General features: G+C 36.9%; 1 protein-coding gene across 7 annotated transcripts in view; it reads left to right on the top strand.

Moving 5' to 3' along the window:
• The window catches only part of CFAP43 (cilia and flagella associated protein 43), a 55,535-nt gene that overhangs the window by 16,001 nt on the left and 17,400 nt on the right, over nt 1–22,134 (top strand). For 4 of the 7 annotated variants that reach the window (XR_008236937.1, XR_008236936.1, XR_008236941.1 and 1 more), the window contains 19 exons: nt 815–894; nt 1,625–1,756; nt 2,902–3,018; nt 4,146–4,226; nt 5,316–5,464; nt 6,488–6,591; nt 7,644–7,784; nt 9,884–10,053; nt 10,815–10,967; nt 11,408–11,538; nt 12,232–12,397; nt 12,980–13,093; nt 14,727–14,804; nt 16,103–16,228; nt 16,675–16,779; nt 17,527–17,643; nt 18,452–18,661; nt 20,352–20,558; nt 21,335–21,424. Coding sequence is in view for 1 of the 7 variants with exons in the window: in XM_052799429.1 (XP_052655389.1) it covers nt 815–894; nt 1,625–1,756; nt 2,902–3,018; nt 4,146–4,226; nt 5,316–5,464; nt 6,488–6,591; nt 7,644–7,784; nt 9,884–10,053; nt 10,815–10,967; nt 11,408–11,538; nt 12,232–12,397; nt 12,980–13,093; nt 14,727–14,804; nt 16,103–16,228; nt 16,675–16,779; nt 17,527–17,643; nt 18,452–18,661; nt 20,352–20,558; nt 21,335–21,424 (2,471 nt within the window). In the remaining 6 variants the exon portion in view is untranslated. The remainder of the gene's footprint in view (nt 1–814; nt 895–1,624; nt 1,757–2,901; nt 3,019–4,145; nt 4,227–5,315; nt 5,465–6,487; nt 6,592–7,643; nt 7,785–9,883; nt 10,054–10,814; nt 10,968–11,407; nt 11,539–12,231; nt 12,398–12,979; nt 13,094–14,726; nt 14,805–16,102; nt 16,229–16,674; nt 16,780–17,526; nt 17,644–18,451; nt 18,662–20,351; nt 20,559–21,334; nt 21,425–22,134) is intronic. The other 3 variants (XR_008236938.1, XR_008236939.1, XR_008236940.1) reach the window with 3 other exon arrangements.

Raw genomic sequence — 22,134 nt, 5'->3', positions numbered from 1 at the left:
AGAACTGCAATCACTTGTAATTTAGGTGAGTTAGGATTTATGGGTTTGTTTCACACACTTTGTTTTGGGCTCCACAGTACAAAAAAGATTCACATAATGGATGAAGTTCAGCACATGGCCACAAATATTATTGCAGAGTCTAAGTACATGACATACAAAGATGGGCTAAGAGAACTATCTTTGTTCAGCCTGGAGAAGAGGAAGTGGGGGATTTTAGTTGCTTCAGCTACCTAATGAAAGGTTACAAAGAAGATGGAACCAGACAGGCAAAGCACACAGTTTGCATCAACAGAAATTCTGGGTAGATACTAGGAAAAAAAATACTTTCACAGTGAAGTTAGTCAGATATTGGGACAAGTTGCCCAGAGAAGCTATGGAATTTCCATTCTTGGGTATATTCAGACCTCAGCTGGATATGACTCTGGACAACATGATCTAACTTTGAAGTTCATTCTGAGTTTGAAGTTGGCTCTGTGCTGAGCCAACTGAGGTTAGATCAGAGGACTTCTAGGGTCCCTTCCAACCTAAATGACTATGATTCTGTTATTGAGAAACTTTAATGTGGCTATTTAGCAGCCTTTACAAAATCGAATGATTTCTCAAATTGATTTCTTGTTCATCAGACCACAGTAGTACTGTCACTTCAAATTATGTATACCAACTTTCTCCTTCATTATCACAGCAAAAAGTCCAAAGAACATACAGCCCATGGAGCCTTTTTACTCACAAATAGTATATCATCCCAGATTTGAAGTTGAGACATGTTGTTGCAATAAATTAAATTTGATATTTTATGTTGGGTTTGTGCTCTCAGGTGGCAAACCAAAGGATCTGCAAAAACCAGTTTTATTTGCCATGGCATTTTGTAACGAGGGACTGTATGCAGCTGGAAGTGTAAGGCATCCTTTATGGTTTTAACTTACTCTTATTGTGCAAAAGTCGAAGAACATTCAAATGGAGTATATTTGCAGAGTTCACTGCAAATACAGGAGTTAGAAAAAAGTGGAGGGCTGCAGAACTGTAAAGGTCCTCTCTGGTGTTGTATATATTTTCTTTGTTGGGACAAAAAATTGGGAGGGAGCAGGGTGGGAAGAGATTCCACTTTTGTAGTCAAAGAAGCAATAAAAGAGGACATTCCTATTTTTAACAAAAGACAAAGAGTATTCTAGAGGAACAGGAAAGAAGGATGGACAAAAAATAGGAAAGGAGAGAAAATGGCCAAGAGGACTGCCAAATTGTTTTGTGCAAAATCTAACTGAATATTTAATCCAAATTGACAGTGTCATTGTACATTACTGCTTAAGAGCAGGACAAATTCTTACTATGTCTCAAAAAACCCAATATGAAATCTTAAGTATTAACTGATGAGAGAGTCTGTTGTTATCAGACATGCTCTATTACAAAGACTTACATTAAAGAACACCTTCATTTTTCAATAGATTTATTATCCAGGGTAAGAGTCCTCTGGATTTAAACACACTAAAGGCAATTGAGACCATTAGTGATGGGATACAGTTAAACACTGTTACTTTAGAGATTTTCAGTGGTTCTTGCAGTTCAGTTTGCCAGAGTGGGCTAAGATAAATGAACTAGACCTCATGTGGATTTGTACTTTTCTGCACAGGAGGGCATTTTATTCTTTTATCACGTCAAAGGTCTGCAGTATGAGATGAAAATCTGTGCTGATATCTTACAACCCATATCCAGCCTCATATTCTCTCCTGATTACACCATACTTCTGCTTGTGACTGACCAGGTATAGCATTTGAGATAATAGTATTATGTAATAGGATGTTTCTGTGATTCTATATGTGTCTGCTGATACTATTAGTATGAAATGTCTGTAATGTAATCATACAAGTCAACAAATTCTATCAGAGGTGAATTTAGTCCATCCTGTGTTTTTAATGAAAGATTTGAAAGACTTTTAATGAAGCACAGAACAATTGCCTCCTATAGATGGTGGATTATAAATAAGGTACCTAATGCTGAGATTTCCCAACAGAAATATTTGTGTGTGTACAGTGGAGTACATGTTCAGGGTCTCCAGTGTGTCCAGGTCACATGGGACCTACTGAGCCTGAGCTCTAGGCTTGATGTGTGCCTGCACAATAAGAAAAGTGTAGCTTGGGTACATCAGACCTGCTGTGGCTATGCAGTAGGGTTGTTCTGCACATGTACCTGAATTTGTCTGGCAAGTCCAAGATCCTTCTTTGACCACCCTGATTTCCAGAAATCTTACACAAGGGTTGCAAATCCTTGAATTCCACCTGTTCTTCCAGACCATTAATCATTTAAATTGGCATTTTTAAAGCTCTTAAAATGTTTGGGGTTTTTTGGGGGGCGGGGGGAGAGAGAGAGTCAGGAGTTTCTGTGTTCATGACAGCAGTGCAATGGTAACTTCGGTCACACTGTCTCTCTGATTTTATTCTCATTTTGTAAAATGAGTAGAGAAGTTCTAAAATCTTTATCAATATTAGTTATGAATTGTTTCTAAGAGGCTTTGAGATCTTTAGATAAAAACATCTCTTAAAGCTTAAAATTTATGATTTGTGTTTTATGTTGGTTTAGAATATTTTTTGATTCCTGGAGTAACATGAAATAGGGTGGTTTTAAATTATTTTATTAAAGCAATTTTGAGAAACAAAACTTCTTGAAAATGTGACTAGCTGGATCACTCTAAAATGAACTAACCTGATCTTCAGCTTGTGTAAATTGCTATAATCCACTAAATTCAGCTGAATTCTACTGGGCACTTTTTACCTCAGTTTAGAGTCAAATATAAAACTTTAAAGGGTGAAGCTCAGAAAGATGTGTATTTTTTTTCTTTTTGAAGTCTTTTAAAGCTTTTAATGAAAGGTTTCATAGCCCAGTGATGGATTATTTCTCTTTATTTGTCAGGGGACAGTCTATACTTACAAACCTGCCCAGAGTGGAGAAGTTGTCAAACTCTTGGATGCGTGCAGCAGTTGTTTTCTGGCAGGTGATTTTCTTACTCCAGGGAACAAGTACTGTGTGGTAAGAAATGGTATTCTTTCTTATATAGAATAGTGGCACTTTTCAGGTAACCAATACGTTGCCAAGGCACAAAATCAAAAGCCTTGCAGAGATTGGGTCTGTTCTGATATTTGTTACAGCTGTGTAACTTCTCATTAAGGAAGTAAATGGCATTAATTCAGGTATGGCCTATAAAAGGGTCAGAATTTGCCCTAGAATGCAGGGTGGATAATTCACAGACTGCTAAAATGTCATACTATTTCTGCTGTTGGTTTGTGTGACTCCCTATTGTTCAGGAACATAGCTGAGCAGGTGGATTCAATTAATAGAATAGATGTTGGAACAAGAAATTCCTACTGATCTTTTCAGCCTTCAGCACAAATTGGAACAGCCTGAGAGATGCCTCTGTCCTGGGTGCAGGGACAAAGAAGGCCTTACTCATGGATCTGTCCATTCTGAGAAATTCCTCTTGCTTTCCTCCTATGTCTTTGACTCTTGCAAGACATGTATTTTAGCCAGCAAGTCTGATTCATCTCCAGGCCATGAATTCTTCAAGTAGCCAGCCTAGGAACCCTGGGGTCTTAATCAATTAGGTTTGCTGAATCTGTTTGTTTGTTGTTAGCATGGGAATGATAAATTTTACCTGACTCTGAATGAGTAATGTGAGGGTTGATTGATCTCTAGCCATACTTTACTGTGGAATTACAAAATTGCCTGGGTATAAGAAGAACTCAAGCGCCATTATGATATGCATCATTTTTCTTTCATGTGAGAAAACAAGACCTCTCCTTAAGCCCTTTTCCATGCAAAGAAAATTATAAGCAGGTATTTCTATTGCTGGCTGAATGGTGAGAGTGCTAATATTGATCAAGCTTACATGTTTTGCCCTAGATTGTCTCATTCTGCTTAAAGACCATTCCTGTAGTTGCAGCAATTCACAAAAATTATTAAACATTTCCCTTAGGCAGGTGTACCTTGCAGCAACTGGACTTAAAGGAAAAGCAACGTAATTGCAAGCAAAACTAGTAACCCTTGATCTGCTATGCTCAGATGTTAGTTGAATTTATATTCTATAGCAGATCACTAGTCAATTCCAGACTGTTTGGTTATTCCACCCTCTTTTGACTATGTTTTTCTCTGTTCAACAGTCTGTAACAATTTCAGGTGAAGTACAAGTTTGGCTCCTGGAAGATGGAACTTGCCTCAGCAAGCTAAACATTGATATTGAGGTACACGTAACCAGAAGCTTATATAGTGCCTGATACTTAAAATTTTCTTTAATATTTTTCAATTCATAGAATCATTGAATGATAGAATCATAGAATCATTTCAGTTGGAAAAGACCTTCGAGATCATCGAGTCCAACCATTAACCATGCCCCCTAAACCATGCGCTGGAGTACCCTGTCCACTCGCTTTTTGAATACCTCCAGGGATGGTGACTCAACCACTTCCCTGGGCAGCCCATTCCAATGTTTGACAACCCTCTCAGTAAAAAAATTTTTCCTAATATCTAACCTAAATCTCCCTTGCCTCAACTTGAGGCCATTTCCTCTTGTCCTATTCATAGCATAATATCCCACAGATTTGGATCAACCATTGCTGAGGAGAGCTCAGTAGTGTCTTTGAACAACCCATGAAAGAGATTTAAAAAAGCTCATCTTTCAGAATGTTTCATTGAACTAATCATGTATTTAACTCAGCCATAAAGCAGAAGAGACATTTCAGCTTAATGTCCTAGTGATGTGTCTTTAAGCACATATTTGTAAATAACTGAATTTTTATAATATTACTTTATTAAATTTTTTATGAGTGTCAGAACTGAAAGAAAATTTTCAAGTATATAAAAACTAAATGCCTTGACTGATCTGAAAAACAGGTTTTAAGGAGTGAGTTGATTGATAGAAGTATTTCAAACTGTTAATGCTTTGTCCTGATTTAAGATGCATTCAAACCCTGAAGTCTGACATAGTGAGAAAAAAAAAATCCCTTTCTATAACAGCTGCACACATAACAGTGCACTCACTGTTTTATTTAGGTGGAACTTCTTTCACTTAAAATGTGGATAGTGGATGTGGGTTTTTTTCTGAGGAGTGCAGAATTAGCTTTTGATATGTAGATATAGAGCATAGGTAAAATTCCTGTGATGTCTCTAAATTCCTTTCTTTGTTAAAAAAGAAAAGTTTTTTAGATAAACCACTTGGGGTTTCTTCTCCAAATTTTAGGGACTTTTAAATAGTAAAAGAAATTGCATACTAACGTATAGTGTAATATATAAAAAGATATGGAACTGTTAAGTATCTTTTACTTCTCAACCAGGCAACTGCTATGGCTTGCTGCCCCTCTTCCAACAGTGTTGCTGTAGGGACCAAAAGAGGTCAAATCTATTTCCTTGATGTTACCAAAGTTGAAGCTCCACGAGTTGTTCACAGAATTTTTCTTTCCAAATTTCCAGTGCTGTCTTTGCAGTAAGTATGTAGTAACAAGGGCAGGAATATTGTCAATTTTTTTCTTGAGTAATGCTGTTAGTTGAACAAAAAAAATGAAGTTTTTATTCTAAAAATAATGAAGTAAAATATTTTAACAGCTTCAATTTTTCCAACATATTCTGAATTGCTTGCAAGAGGAGTAGTAGCAGGTTTTATATGAAAGAAATATAATAAACCTGTATTTTAAGAAGGTTTAACTGGGCACTGAAGATACTGGTGTATAAGATCCTTTCTGACAGATCACCATATGCAGTAGTTACGCACAATTCCATGTATCTGAATTTAGAGGGTTATTTCTCACTGAATATAAATTTGAGGTTTTGTGAAGTTAAGTTTAAGCCTTTTGGTTATCCCTTCTTATATGGTGGATTTTTATTACTATTGTTAATTATTCATTTGCTTACAGTTCCGGGATTTACCAGTCCTCTTGTAATTAACTCTAGTGATCTAAAAGGCTTTTTTTGTTTTTTTGGAGGTTTGGGTGTTTTTTTCAATTATTGAAAAATTTGAGAGTATTTTACTTCTAATTTTTTAAAAATAGAATGTATTTTGAACTGTTAAACTTTAAAATAAATCTACCTGTTATTTGGAGACTCAGATGTGATCTCTTTTCACAGTTACCTAAGGTAAAACATTAAAAATAGGTACAGAAAGCAGCTTATTCAAAGTCAAATCAATGCAAAGACATGTCTATTCAAAATAATATAAAAATCTGTATAGTAGTTTTATTTTTTAAAAAGTCAACTTCAAAGAAAGATTTAATAAAGTTGTTAACATGGACTGCTGTGGCGTGTCATTAGCTTTAGATTGACCACCCACTCAATTAGAAATTGCACTCATAGCACTGGGCTTTATATCAGGCTCTAACCCTGTAAACCTAGAAGCTGAAATTTCAGTTGCATTTATGCTTTCAGTGAAGTCAGCAGAGTTATGGGAGTGGAATTATTTGACCCTTATTGACTGTATTGAACTGTTCTCTACTTGGATTTATATTTTACCTAGTTATGATCAGAGTGGCCAGTTCCTCATCGCTAGAGCTACAGAAGGACATATCTTTATTCTAGATGCCCGGCCTTCAAAATTATTCCAAGTTCTTGGATATGTAGGTAATATATGTAATAACATTAATTACATTGCGTTTTCACTATTAGCTGTATTTTAAGTATACTTGCTGGACAAACTAAGCCACTTTCCTTCATTCTACTTATTTTTTTGGAGGACTAAACATATTCTTCCCACCTATTTCCCAACCATATTTTGTCCTGGCCGATCTTTTTTTTTCCCTCTGTAATTTTAGTTAGCAAATGCACCAATATTACTTTTCTTCCAGGGCACACATAAGTCACAGGGAAGAGAATGGATTAGCTGACCAGCTGATCACAACTCCAGCTCAAAAGTAATTGTGCTCGCAAAGAACTTAAGACCTTTGTGGCTCACCACATGAGAATTTAGACTAAAAAAACTGTAGGTCATGATAGCTGCATGCAGTCTCCTGTTACAAATGTCCACCCCAGATATGTTTAACATGGGGACTTCTGGAATTGTCAGCTTTGCTGGTTGATACTGAAGAATAAAAAATGATGGACTTTTAATTCACAAAAAAATTCTTCTGAAATTTGTAAATTTGTTTATGCAGTCTCTGACTTCCAATAACATTATACTTGCAGATCACATCTGTGCATATAGATCTTCATCATAATTTTTATAAAGGACATTATTTTATCATTTTAATTGGTTTGACAAATATAGAATTACATCTCTGTAGATAATTTTCAGGATTTGCCTGATCATGTTCTCATTGTCTGTCTGGCTTCTTAGAGGAGGGCTTTTCTGTGCTTTATTTGGCAGTCATCAGCAGACAGTCTCAAAATAGCTGCAATTCAAGCTGCATGTAAACTCAGATTTGAATGTTTAATAATAACACTCTGGTGCTTAGCATTCTCAGCACCCGATGCCTCAAGCTGAAGTTGTGTGCGTGCAGCATTTCCTGAAACAAGGTTGTGGCTTGTCTGACATTTTAATGCAAGTTCAAAACTGTGTGGTTGAGCTGAGATGTGTTCTCAACAGGGATCTCCTTTTGTTTCACATGATATCTTAGTAAAAACAAGGTTACCATGCTTCAGTAACAGTTTGCACTGGTGTTCCCTAACTGCTTCAGTGTTGGCAGATGAAGTGCTGGATCTTTCTGTAGCTTCTGACTTCAAGAATGACTTAGTTGAAGTGGTGGTACTTCTTAAAGTAGCAGAGGTCCAGCGAGCAAGACTGGAAATTTTTTGTCTATCTTCAGCACTCACAACAGGTAAGAATTGAAATACACACTATGTGATGTTTTTCTAAGGCAAGAATGTATTATTGTCATCCCTTAACACAAAATATTAACAATCTTAATCTCTTTCTTCATCTCATCTGTACATTCTCTGAGGACGCCATTTCTCAAACAGCAGTCTGTAGACTTATAGTCAGTTGAATCATTTCAGCAGAAAGACTGTGATATTCTAAGGGAAAGCCAAGGAAGGAAGGAGAGAAGTAATTTACTTGCAGAATCACAAAGCCACCACTTAACTACTACTACTGGTTGTTGTTGTTGTTATTGTTATTTTTATTACTACCGTGTGGGAAATGCCCAAAACCAGCCACAAAGAGGCCTTGGGGTTGGCATCATCCATATGCAGACTAGCATATCAGGTGTTCAAAGTGGAATCAATCCCACCAGCCTCTTCAGAGAATTAGTATAGGTATATAACAGCTCATTGGGAAAAGGTTAAAAGTTGATATATCTCAAAAAATTATGATTCCCTGTCTTTGTTATAGCTTTTCTATATAAATGCACCAAGGAAGAAGTGCACTGTATTTAAAAAATGTTAATTTGTATCCCAATAAGGAATGTTACAGAGAAACATTCTATGAAAAAAATGGCACAACGAGGAAAAGGGGACAATTAAAGAGACTTAAAAATGGCGTACCTCCATTCATCTTCTGGAAATCTGTCCCTCTGTATCTGCAGTGTGCAATGTACACATTGGGACATCACAGTTAGAATCTCTATTCATAATCTGGAAGTAAAATGAAGGGAACCTGTTAGTCTTTCACCAAATTGGACAGCCCACCTAAATTCTCAAACACTGTTCATGATTTGTTTTATATATGCTATCCTCATCTGTGAAACAGCTCAGTAATTTGTTTGTGTCATTCAGGACACAGCTATAATATTATAGCATTTTAGAAATACTATAAGCAAGAAAAAATGGACCTGAGTGTCATGAGTGATCACAGAACTTTTAACTGTGTCTGATATTCTAGGAATATCTAAAACTGATATTCTAGGATTGCATTGATTTGGGGCACTGTCTGGAATCAGCTGGGAAGCTAATTCAGTTGTCATGAAAGGGCTTAAATGCATTCACTTAACTAAGGCACAGTGCAGGCTAATGTTGCGCTTCGTGTCCTCATCATGCAGCCAGCGCGGAACAGGCTTGGTTGGCAGTGGCACCATGCACTTCCAGCTTTATGTCTCTTCCACCTAAGAATTGCTAAATCAATATAGTTTGAGGTTTCAGTGATGTCTTCTATCACATTACAGCAAAAGGCAGCGTGTGTTTATTATTAACATCATTCTATTTTTATATCATTTTACTCATATGCAGTTGAATTACTAACAAAGCCTTTTTATGGAGAAAACTTCTGTAAAACTGCTAGTAAACCTAGTGTCAGATTTTCTAGTTATTTACATTTAATTTTTAAAAGGTCTTAAAATGTATAAACTTTTAAAAAATTAGTTTTCAATGAAGTTAGTATTTTCTTTAAATATTCACTAATCTTGGACGACTTCTTGTGCCTATTTTTAGACATATAAAATGGGACTTGATTTTCAAAGTTGCTGAAGATCTATAGTTATTGCATCAGTCTTAGTTTCAGGTGTCTCTTTAAAGCTCAAATTAAGGAACCAAAAAGAATAAAATGCCCTTTTGAAGATGTGAACTTAGGTGTTTTAACCAATAGCACCCTGGCTGTGTGTACTTCATGGCAGAGATGCCTAAACAAGTTCTAGATAAAGGCAATAATGACATGAACCACCATGCAAACTAATTAGCACTGCTTATGTAATACCCAAGAAGCAGGGTAAATTAGCGTATACAAATTGTCACATCGTTATGATTAAACTGTTTCTAGTACTTCTTCAGAGCTGGTAGAGCTATCTCTCTGCTTCACTGCAGTGTGCTACATCAGCACAACCCACAGAGTTAAAGCTAGGTATCTTAATACCCAGTCTCCTCCTTGAAAACTCACATCATGCTCATTCCTTGCTGAGATTGGTTTTCATAATTACTTGATAGGTGAAGCACCTGCATTAGTGGTAGTGATGCCTCTTCCTCCCTGTTTCTTTTTTCAATCTTTTAGATAATGATAAGTATGTTAATGCACAAGGAATGCTTAATGCTAGTGCCATTAAAAAGGAGCAGTATGATCTGGATTACCCTTTGAGCTCAGCAGTCAGATTGAAGGATAACATTGTGTATGGCTACTGTACCTGTGCGCCTTTCATCTGTAAATACCATCTCTCTGAAGAGGTAATTCTCTGAAGCTGCTTTACTTTGTGTGGTGGTTAAATACCAGCGAACAAAGGCTGTAGATGAAGTGAATATAGCAGGATATTATCTTAAAAGAAATCCTCTCTGCACTAAAAATACCTACTCCATCCATAAACATCAACTTTCAGTATCCTATCACCTGCTCAGAAACCTGGCAGAGGCACTCCTTGTTCTATTACAGAGAAAGGCAAATATTGGTTCTTAAAACTCATACAGCTTGCAGGGACTTCACATGTAGCTTCTGTATTGCAGCTGTGCTTTTGTGCAATCTGCTGAGTAACCTGAATATCAAGCTATTGAAGGAACTGAGCCAATCTGAGCTCGTGACTCTAAAACACAACTGCAAACTGAGCCCAGCCCTGCCTTGCAATGAAGTAGTGGGGGCTTCAGGAAGGCACTGTCATTGCCTGCTGATGAACTGGAGCTCTCTGCAGCTCATAGATCTCCCTCAGTTTAAGAGTCAGGTCAAGCAAGAAGGTGAATTCCAAAGGCAAGCATTCCTCCTCCCGTACTTTCTGACCAAAGAAACTCCAGGCCCAAACATACTGAATACAGACCCTTTTGAGGAGATGAGAAGCAAATCAGCAGCATAGCAATGATACTGCTTCCTGAGCTCAGTAATCCAAGACCATTTTAATTGTAACACATGTGATAACCCACAAAGCTCTCATTAGTCTTCTCAAAATGGCATAGATATTTCCATCATCTGAACTGCTGCTAACATTTCGTTTGTTTGGCAGAATATGTTGGAAGATCCATCACTATTTTTATCAGAAGAGAGGACTCCTAGCAATCAGTTTGGAGCAGGTTTCCTCTGTTTATCACCCAACAGCCGGTGGCTGGCGTCAGCAGCAAAGGATGGTGTTTTGTTCATCTATCATACTTTTACTATGGTAGGTAGGCATCCAGGCACAGGCTTTGTTTGGTTTACATGAGAAAGAGGTGTGAAAGCTACTTTCTTTCACTGTAAGCTTTTCTTCACTTGAATATAAGGTGTTCCAGAAAAATTTTATGTCGAACATGAACTGACATAGCATTACACAGTACAATTGTTTTTATAATGAATCTGTATATGATCATACAAACTAACTTTCTTCTCCAGCAAATCTTAGGATAGATAATTTTACTAGTTGTCTTTATCTCCCGCAAAATCAATCAACTACAAACTTGCCCCATCTGTAGTCAAAAGTTTTAAACTCATAAATCCTAGTCTTTTATGTACTTTGTATTGACATTTTGGATTTACTTTTATCTAAAAATAAAGAAGCATAATTTACAGACATATTCCATTAGAAAAAAGTATTTGCTGATACTGCTTCTATGACTTTTCTAGGATATACTTGCTCAAAAGCATTCTCACTCATATCAAGGAGGGGGAATCAGATCCATGGTATTTTCGCTGGACGGCAAATTTATCCTCGTTAATGGCAAAAATGATGGTGCCCTGGTGTGTCTGAAATGGAAGTATGTATAAAGTGGCAGACCAGTATTGATGGTGTAAATTCTTGTATCCTGACAGACTAATTTTTGCATCTACTTGTGATTCTAGACTTCCTTTTTTTTAATCTCAAAGTAAGGAGAAGAATTGGATAGAAATAAAATCACTCCTCTCATCTTCAGAGGTGGTCTCCCTAGCTCATGAAAAGTCTTGTACTTCGGGTACGGTTGCAACACAAGACGTAGGAGTATCTTCTGATAAGTATTACCCATAGTGAGCTTCTTATCACTCTCAAATATACCATCTGGAAGGGGCTCTGTGGGGATGTAATCTCATGAGATACTATTTTAATTTAGCAATTAGGAGACATCACAGCTTTAATGGGAATTGAACTGTGGCTATGGAGAGCTCTTAGCAGACATTAGGAGTAAGAGACGCTTGAAACTACAGCTTTTTTGTGGTGTAACAAATGTTCAGGCAGATGCATAGACTCTGCCAGAGCAGTATTTCTAATCTGGGTAATCCATCATTCAGAATTTTTAATTCTCTGGAAACTTCACTTAATTATGCAATTCTAGAACTCAAACTGTTGAATCATATGTAAAAATATTAAATAGGCATTTTTAAACAACTTAATAATTGTGTTATAAAGAGTATTTAATACTTCATCCTTTTCCATAATACACAAAAAAGACATCGATTCCCTTTTTGTTTATTAGGAAGATAAAGAAAACTGAAGTTAAGGAAGCTGATCTTCACTGGCAGTCTCTTCTTGCTATACTGAACAAGTCTACTCTGAATGAAAATATTGTTTTAAAATCTATGGCAGAATGGCAGTTTGACCCAGAATCCACATCGGAATCACTTCCAGAAGAGAAATTTAAGGTGCTTTCTGTATTTTTATGGGGAAAAAAAGTTTGATCATTATCCTAAAATTACACACGATAAAAACTGTCCTCAAAACAAACTCTGGTCCTTTTGTAAAAGTAGAATACCCCGGCGATAGGCTGAATATGCTTAATTATTAATTTGTGGAATAGAATTATCAAGGAAATGGAATAGTTATTGGAAGATGACATTCACATCTTCAATTTCTCTTGGTTTCTTCAGCCACAGAAAGCTCTTTGAAAGTCAGTTTCTCCTCATGAGAAATTACGTGTCATTCCCAGTGTGATGTTACTGCTATACATTGTGTGTTACTAGTTGTATATTTTTTCTGTTGAAATCAAGCAAAGCAGTGATTACAGAGATTAGTACTGTCCGCCCATTTGAGTCAAAAGGCATTGCATAATAGCAAGGATTTGCAGAATCAAATCTGGGGACTGGTTAGGGAATAAAAATGTAACACTTTCTGGAAATTGGTGGTGATGGTGTTGCTTCTAATGTGAGTCCATTTTTTATTTCATTTCTGTCTCTCTTTCATTCTCTCTAAGTTCCTGAGATGGATGTTTATGTCCTCAATTTCAGGAGGCACCACTTAAATCTTCCAACGTAGAGGTGACAGAAGAAGATGGAAACATCAACAGTTTGTATTCAGCCAGTACCAATGACATGACATGGATAGGTCAGAAAATAAAGAAGGTACTTTCATAGAACACGTATTAATCAAAGCCAGAGTTTTCAAGAGTCAGTAGTGATTTGGGGTGTCAAATTATATGCTTTAAAGGAATCTAGTTTCTAAAGCTTTTCTGAAATTTGGACCTCTCTTTAAGGCATTGCAGTCTAGACTTTTGGAAATCCTAGGTCAAGGTTACAAACACATTAGAGAAGGTACCTAGCACAATAGGAGCTCTAAAGACCAAAAGACCACTTCTACACAAGGAGTAAACTAAAAAAAATTGCCAGAGAAATTGGCTTCCTTTAGAAACTTATAAAGACTTTTTTCTTCTAAGTGTCAAAGAGTTGCACAGAAGATTATTACCAGAAACAAAGTAGGTGCTCTCTTCTTCCCAAGGGCCAGAGTAACAAATCCTACAGCACTGATAAATCAACACTCAACATTATGACATTAATTACAAACCCCCTGAGGTTTATTTCAGGTTAAGGTTGAAGTGAGTATGTTATGTAACCAAAGTTTTTTTTAAGTAAAAGTACATCAAAGATCTAACTGTCTACAGAGAGGGGATTTAGCTCTTTGTGAGCCTGGAAACTGCTATGTTATTGTTAGTATAGATTTCCCCCCCCCCCTCAGAAATATGAATTTATGGATGCTAGGAAGTTCTTTCTGATATGACCCAGAGCTGTGTATTTTGTCCAGCTTTTGAAGTTCAATGATAGGACAAAGCAAAATATCAATGCTTTCTTGGTCATCTCAGGAGTGACTTTCCAAATGATGATGCAGTTTCACAAGTGGCTCAAGTCAATCTAAGACATACTGCCATTGAAAGTGGCAACTTCTCCATCACTCTCCCAGACATGTATTCCTGTTTCTGCTTTGCTGCTGGCGCTCATGCTTTGGTGTCTCCACTGGGATTTTCTGGCAAATTCATGTGACTCTGCATACACACGAAAACCACGTGACTGTTAGTATCAGCTAGGGACAGGTGATGAGAAGCAAAGGTTGAAGGACAGCAATGTGGTCCTAGGTTGTTTTAAGCTGCTCATTAATGTCCTGAGACTTGCATCTGACTTTTAGAGGATAGAGTCCATCCAATGACAGAATGATACACCCCTTCCTTTCAAACAATAGCCATCATCCTACTTAAAGTTGAAAATTATTTTAGAAAGCAAATTCCAGAGGTGCATTCCAAAATTTTCCCCAAGACATGAGTTGGCAAGGCTGTAGGGGCAAAGAAAATTTCACAGCTTCCAGAATGATTAACAGATGTTAGTGTATTTGTGTCTTTAAATATCCCACTGGAAATGCTTAGTGACAATGAAAAATCTAAGGAATATAAAACCTTAACAAATTTTGGCAGTGGGCCGTTCAATGTGTCTATAATCATTGCACTTGTAATTACTTCTTTCTTTAATATTTTCTTTCTTTTAAGCTCTATTGCTGTACAACCAGTTTACAACGTGACCTGGTTGTACAATCTTTTTTCTCTTGAGCAATTCTAAGATTCATCCTATTGAATTAGGATTATGTCTGTTTCAGTTATTAATCCCTTTGGAGTTTTGTTTTCTGTACAGATAATGTTCCTTTAGATTATTTCAATCTTTTTTCTCTTCTTGTCTATTTTTATCTTTCAACAATATATTTGTTGTATATCAGGTCATTAAAGAAGAGACTCAGAGGTTTGCTAACCAGAAGAAAGAGCTGCAAATGGGAATTAAAAAGCTGCGTAAAACTGTGAGTTTCTTACAAGGATAATGGCTCAGCTTACCAGTTTTGTTTACAAGTACACTTCCTTTATGGCTATCAGCTCTAGTGCTCAGTTACATTTTTTGTCATAAAATCTGAGCAGACAGGTAATAAAGAGACATGCTTCTTCAGGGACTATACGCTGAACCTGCCAGGAACTACTGTCTGGTTCTCAGTTTCCTTTCCTCCAAGTAAATATTTTGTACCGCTCTTATACCTTCAGAAATCTGTCCGCTCAGCAGGCTAGTTTCTGGCTGTCTAACAACCTTCCATTATAGAAACTACTGTCCTCTCTTTTTCCTTCTGTTTCCTTTCATAAAAACTGCTAACTGCAAGAGGATAAGGCAGAGGGTCAACTAGAGTAGTCTGCCCAGGACCATGTCCAGACAGATTTTGTTTATTTCCAAGGATGGAGACTCCATGACCTCTCTGGGCAACCTGTTCCAGTACTCAGTCACCCTCACAGTAAAAAAGTGTTTCCTGATGTTTAGGCAGAACCTCTTGTGTATCAGTTTGTGCCCATTGCCTCTGGTCCTGTCACTGGGCACCACTTAAGAGCCTGGCTCTGCCCTTTTAGCACCCTCCCTTCAGGTATTTATATGCATTGATGAAATTCCCCCCAAGCTATTTCTTTTTAAGGCTGAACAGTCTCAGTTCTCTCAGCCTTTCCTCATAGGAGAGATGCTCCACTCCCATAATCACCTTCACTGGACTCTCTGCAGTATGTCTCTCACCTCCTTCAACCTGTTAGCAACACTCTCAATACAGCCCAGGATACCGTTAGCCTTTTTTGCCACAAAGGCACGTTGCTAGCTCATGTTCAACTTGGTGTCCACTAGGAGCCCCAGCTACTTTTCTGCAAAGTTATTTAACAATTGCTCAGCACCCAGCATGTCCTGGTGCATGGGGCTGTTCCTATCCAGGTGCAGGATTTTGCACTTCCCTTTGTTGAACTGTATGAGATAGATAACTACTTAATGAAGTGATAAAAACTTAATAAAGTTCTCAGAACCAGAGAATAAAGAATTGTGTACTACTACTACAGGTTCTTAGAAAGTATGCACAACTTCACATATAACATCCAAATAAACTTTAAGAGAAAGATGAAATATATTCACATAGTACTCTCTGTCACTAGCTACAGGCAGCACATTCTACCAATTACCATGAAGCGGTTAAAAATGGAGGCAATTAAAATAATTTTCTCTGATATCAAGTTCTATAGCATTTCCTCTATTCACATTCAAATTACTTTTTATTCCTTACACTTATTTAAAAAAAAACAGATTCAGAAGATGATGCTTGAAAATGAACAGGTGCCAGACATTGAGAAACTGGAGCAGCACGAGTTCAACCTGGATATTGAGGAACAGGAGAGAGCACAAGCAGAGGCTGAACAAGAAGTGGCCAGGGTATGATAGAACGGGGGGAGAACATTTTAAAACTAGCAGTGAAAAGGAGAAAGAATGATTGAAGAACAGAGGATGATCTCAAAGTTGCTGCTCGCTGCTGAGAAGCAGGAAAACTTAAAAGTATTTAAAGTCACTTCTTGAAGCAGGTGAAGCTGCTGATGCAGACATTGCCGATTGGAATATGATCTATGCCAGAAACGATAAATCTGACACTGTGGCCTTGGGCACATTGCTTAAGTTCTAGAATGCTTTTCTTCACATATAAAATGATGCCTTTCGGTAGTATGCAATATAGTTTTTGGAGAAGATAACTGTGATAGTCTAAGATGAGGAAATATTGGTAATTCATTTCGTCTGTTAGGTTTCTTTCAATAACTCAATATGAATTGCCCATATCTTGTTATTTTTCACCACATCTTGTTATTTTCTTTTCTGTATTTTGAAAGGCAAGGAAGGAAATTGAAATGGAGAATTTAGCCAACCGCTATTTGCAGGATGTCATCAAACATGAGTGCTGGGATGCTATGTGTGTAAAAGGACGTGCAGTTAAGGTAACCTCTGCTTTCCAATTCATGTTGTACAGTAGTTTATTGACTCCTTAAGGTACAGAGACAAAATAAATAGAAGTATAACACATTTATGATTTGCTTATGGTATGGGAAAAAACTTACTTCTTCCCAGGGCTCATGCAAATCTCTCATTCTGTTCATTTTGTCTGAGCCTGGCTGATTTTACTTTCTAAGGTGGATAAGAGTGCTGATAAGCAAATAAACAACTCTTCAATTCCTTGATCTCAGAGAATATCTTTATGCGCTGTTGCTAAAAGGAGAGGTAAATATTATTTTTCTGTGTGCAGTCAGTACGACTTCTGCTACACAGAACATAAAGGCAAAATTTAACCCTGATTTTGCCTATTTTAAACAGAGGGCATTTAGTCAAACTGATGATACTGGATTATCTCAAGGGTGGTGAAAGACCAAGTCATTTTACAAAAGATCTAGTTCTGGTTGAATTCTGTAGATAAAGATGCCATATCCATAGATTATTAAAAAAAAGAAAGAAAAAAGCAAATTTAAACCAACCTTTTTCACTACCAAAAAGGCAAGTGGTTTTTGTCTTACCCCAGTATTTTTACTATATTGTCTATATTAATTGATCCTCAATTTTATTCCTGATTTTAAGAAGTCTTTACAACTGTTTAGCGTTCAGGTAATGAAAAAATGAATTGATAGATGCGTTCTGAAGAACTTTGGGTTTTTGTTTGTTTTGGTTTTATTGTTTTTTTAAAATTTGAACAGTGCTTCCATATGGCTTGTGAAGTGAAGAATTATCCACTGAAGGGACACAGTGAAGAAGAGCTGGAAACTTTGGAGAAAGTTCTCTGGTTAAAGAAGATTGAGACAGCTGATCTTAAGGTACAATCTCTTTGAAGTACTGCATAAAGGCATTTCAGATCAGGATGTTCTGAGTTGGCATCTTAATGCTTCTTTACAGAGTTCCATTTCTAAAGTCCATTTTCTTGCTGTAGAAATTGTCCAAGAAAAATTTAAAAAGATAAATAAAGATGGCATGTTGTGGTTTTACTCAGAACAAATGTGTTAGTATTAAATAATCACAGAATAGCTGAGGTTAGAAGAGCTCTTTGGAAGTCATCTGGTCCAACCCTCCTAAAGCGATTTACTCAGGGCCATGTCCAGTCAGGTTTGGAATATCTCCAATGATGGAAGATTCTATAAACTCTATGGGCTACCTCTTCCCATGTTTGACAACCCTCACAGGAAAAGTTTTATTATGTTTAAGTTAAGTTGGATGTCCTGTATTCTATGTATACCCATTTCCTCTCAATCTGTCACTGAGCACCACTGAGAAGAGTCTGGTTCTGTTGTCCTTACTTCCCACCATCAGGTTTTTATATGCATTACTAAGATCCCTCCAAGCTTTCTCCTTCTTGAGGCTAAACAATTCTAGCTCTCTCAGACTGTCCTCACATGTTAGATGCTTCAAAGCCTTAATTGTATTAGTGGCCTATCACTGGTCTTGCTCCAGTATGCCCATGTCTTTCTTGTACTGGGGAACCTACATATGGACCCAATATTCCAGATACGATCATTTCAACTTGTATTATTTTGATCACTGAGCTTAATTGCAGAATATAACCTCTAGAATTTTTTCATACATGTGCCACTGGATTGTGTACACAATTATCATGTTTGTAATATACAGGTTCAGAAGAAAAATCTTGAGACTGAGTCTGAGACTGTATTATCTAAGGAAGAAGGAGAGAAGGCAGAAGAAGCAATGACTGATGATAGTGCATCTGACTGCCTGATTGGAAGTCTGAGCTCTCAATATGGTGGAGACACATCTATCCTGTACCACCAATGGGACTTGCACACCAGGGAGCAGAAAGTCAATCAGATAGTATTACTGAAGGTGATGACTTCTTAAATTTGTATTACTGCAGTGACGCTGTCATATCTGTTGGTTCTCACAGCAGTCACAGCCACTGTTAGATTTTGGGTGTACTGACACTATACAACGGAGATTTGCACAGGTCTCTGAGTTACTGAGATGAAAGCTGATAAATGCATACAGTGCAGTAGAGCACCATGTGGACTTGCCAGCTCAGGTCTGGAAGAAAACATTTTTATGAAATTGGTTACCCAATTTGAGGGTATCTGTATTTGCCCACTGGTGTTTCAGTTTAAGAGTTTGTATAGCCAAAGCTAGCTTGCACATCTCAGCATGCCCTGTGAAAACATGACCTCTTTCCCTATTATTTGCTGCTGAATGAAAGATCAGCTGGATCCTCACACCATTTCCTTTCTCTCCAGTTTTACCATCCCTTCTTTTGGAGTCTTCTATTATTATTCATTACCATCAGACTCTTACTTCTCTTACCCTGGCCAGTTTATTAAGTAGTAAACATGCTACAGAATAGGCTTCTTATGAAGATGATCTACAAGGGTAGAAGTGGTTAAACTACTACAAAGCATTGCCTCCTCAGAGCTCTTTAAGACTGTAAATGGTAGCAAAGCTCAATAATTATGCATTGTAATACATAAAATCTAGTAGATACACTAGTGTTTAAAGTAGATAGGGAAGAAACACAAGGAGCACTTTTAGATGTAAGCTTGGATGCTTATTATAAATCTAAGTGTAGATATATCTTCAGTGTTCTTGGCCAACACAGCAAGCTTGCTGAGAACTAAATGGCTGACTAGACATTGAGCACAGCCTTTTTTCTCCCAGCAACATTGTACCTCATCTGCCATCCTGCCTTATTACATCCTAACTTATTATTATATTAGAAATCAATGAAATAATCATGGACACAAATATTTATTTTAATACAAATTGAAAACAGCTACGCATCTCAAAATGTGAAGTTTAATGATAGAACTGAAATCCTTTTCATGTTTCATTTTAGTAAATTGACATAGTAGGAGAGACACATGGTTTTCTCAGTATTCTACTTTTCTTTGTGGAGATCAATTATTTAGGCTAAATAAAAAATTTATCCACTAAGAATATATGGTTTTTAAAATCATTATAAGATCTCAGGTGTTTTTAACAAATTAGTTTCCGATGTTTATTTATTTAATGGGCACATTTTACTTACATATGTCAGGCAGAAAATCACATGAAAGCATATTGAAACTGCAGGTTGCATCACTTAAAAATCAGGAAAGTATGTCCTTAACTGCCTCCCTGCACCTGTGATTTACAATCTCTAGATTTACAGGTCATGTGTTTTTTTTCTTTGGAGCGTCGTCTTCTTTCAGCCGAAGAGTGCAAAAACCAGCAAATAGAAGGCAGCCTAATTTTTTATCTAGTTTTGGCAGCAGTATGTTTCTTCCAGAATCTTTGTCAAATGGCAAATATGTAGAAGAAAAAAAATAAAAATTTCGAGGAAAAAAAAAAGAAAAAACTGATAATTTGCCCACCTCCTTTAACAAATGTTGAACTCTGCCCTTATGATTTTCACAAAAGTTTACCAGTTTATTTCCCTGTCACACATAGAAATACACACATTTATGATTCCGATGGCTTGAGGAGTGTTATATAATCATGGATGGATGCGACCTGTGCAGTATTGTGGTTTTCTTTTTTGGTATTTCAGGACATCATTTACAAAGTGAAAACTGCTTTTAATAAGGAATTTGACATAGTTGCACAACAAAAGGAGCAGGAGATAGCACGAGTGAAAGAAAGAAACCTGAGGATCCGAGAAATCTTGGCACAGCTTGACCTCCAAGTGGAAGTGTGGGAGCCGGCTCTTACAGATGATGAGATACCAGAGCAAGCACTCACTGTTCAGGATTCAGAGGTGTCTGAAAAATAAATCTTTCTCTTTCACCCACTCAAATACAGTTCTCTAATTCTTCTCATTTTCAGACACTGTGTCAGTACTGAAAACTCTTAAAACAGATGTGTCTGTGTACTTAAAATCACCTTTTTGACTCTTTTGCTTCCCTTCCCCTTTTAGGGAGAAAGCTCTTAATAAGTCAATCTGAAATGAATAAAATGTATACAATCTTAATTTATTGCTGTTAAAAGTTTTTAATTGCCCATAAATTAGGTAGAAATCCCCCCTGTTCCTGACTATAAGATTCAAACCAGGCTTGCAGGGATTATTTCCATAGATAAGGGTTTCCCTGTTTTCTCTGAATACCATTTTGAAACTAAGTATCTAGGTACTAAAGCATACTTAGTACTGTACTTATACATTCAATCAATAATTTATAAAGAAACGCCATATTTCTTATACAATACATTCCACTGATCTCATCTGCTCTTTTGGTCAGTCTTTCCCTACTTTTCTCTGCTCTCCAACCAGTCCATGTTATTCCACTCTCAGAAGAGGTATGCACAAAACACAATTAATATCAACAAAAATGATGGTAGTTTGTATTTTAGCATTTTTAAGTATAGCTTTTGGAGCTGTTCAAAAGAACAATTTTCTTCTTGAGGAATATTATCATAGAGCAGTGATACAAAAGCATTAAGAATTAGTATTACACCATCTTTCCAAATGTTCTTAGTCCACATGTGATCATGTCTGGAGAAAAGAACCCTGATATGAACCTCATTTTCTTCCTTCAGATTAAAGTTGAAAAATACTTGACTCAACAAGAGAGAGAGAAAGCAGAAATGCTGTCTAAGCTTGAAATGGAAAGACACCTTGCTGCTATGGTACTTAAAGTAGTATCCTTTTTACTGAGTAGGCCTTTGTCTCTGGTTAGGCTTATTTAGTTAATGCTGCCCTGGAATATTCCAGTAATGTAGTATGGGAGAATAAATTTAAAGTGGTAGGTAATGATGATGTGTGCCTCTTCCCTCTTATTATTGTTTACAATCAGAACTACATAGACCAGCTGGGGGAAGAAAAGATGTAGTGTTAGGCTCACAATTTTGAAAAATGTGCCTAGTGGCAATTAAAAATACCATATCTGGTGACCAGGGACTAGATACGTTTCTAAATGCATGCTACTGCTCAATCAAGAGCTTTGTGTTTGATATGTGTGTGTTGACTGAGAGACCTCTGTTCTTCAGGGATCAGACTAGAAGATCATAATGCTTTCCTCTGGCTTTAAAATGCATCTGTGAGAAGCCTAAGATGGTTCTGGCCCCAAAAGAGATGCATGATGAAACAGTGACACTACAGCTTCCTTTGTCCTAGCCTGCCAACTGGCCAGGAGTAGTTTATGCCTATGTATTCTTTCTAAAACTGACAGAATGGCAGTTTTAGTAAGTTATTTGGTATATGAACATCTGTCCACCAGAAAAAACTCTGAGACTTTTAGCATAATACACACACATCACCAAAGAGCATTAATCTACTAGTGACACACAGTATAATCATATGGGTGATCTAGAGGTGAACTACCCTATTATCATTCCCC

The sequence above is a fragment of the Harpia harpyja genome, chromosome 10, assembly GCF_026419915.1.
Source record: "Harpia harpyja isolate bHarHar1 chromosome 10, bHarHar1 primary haplotype, whole genome shotgun sequence".
NCBI classification, from domain to species: domain Eukaryota; kingdom Metazoa; phylum Chordata; class Aves; order Accipitriformes; family Accipitridae; genus Harpia; species Harpia harpyja.
This window is presented reverse-complemented; position numbering and strand designations above follow the sequence as displayed.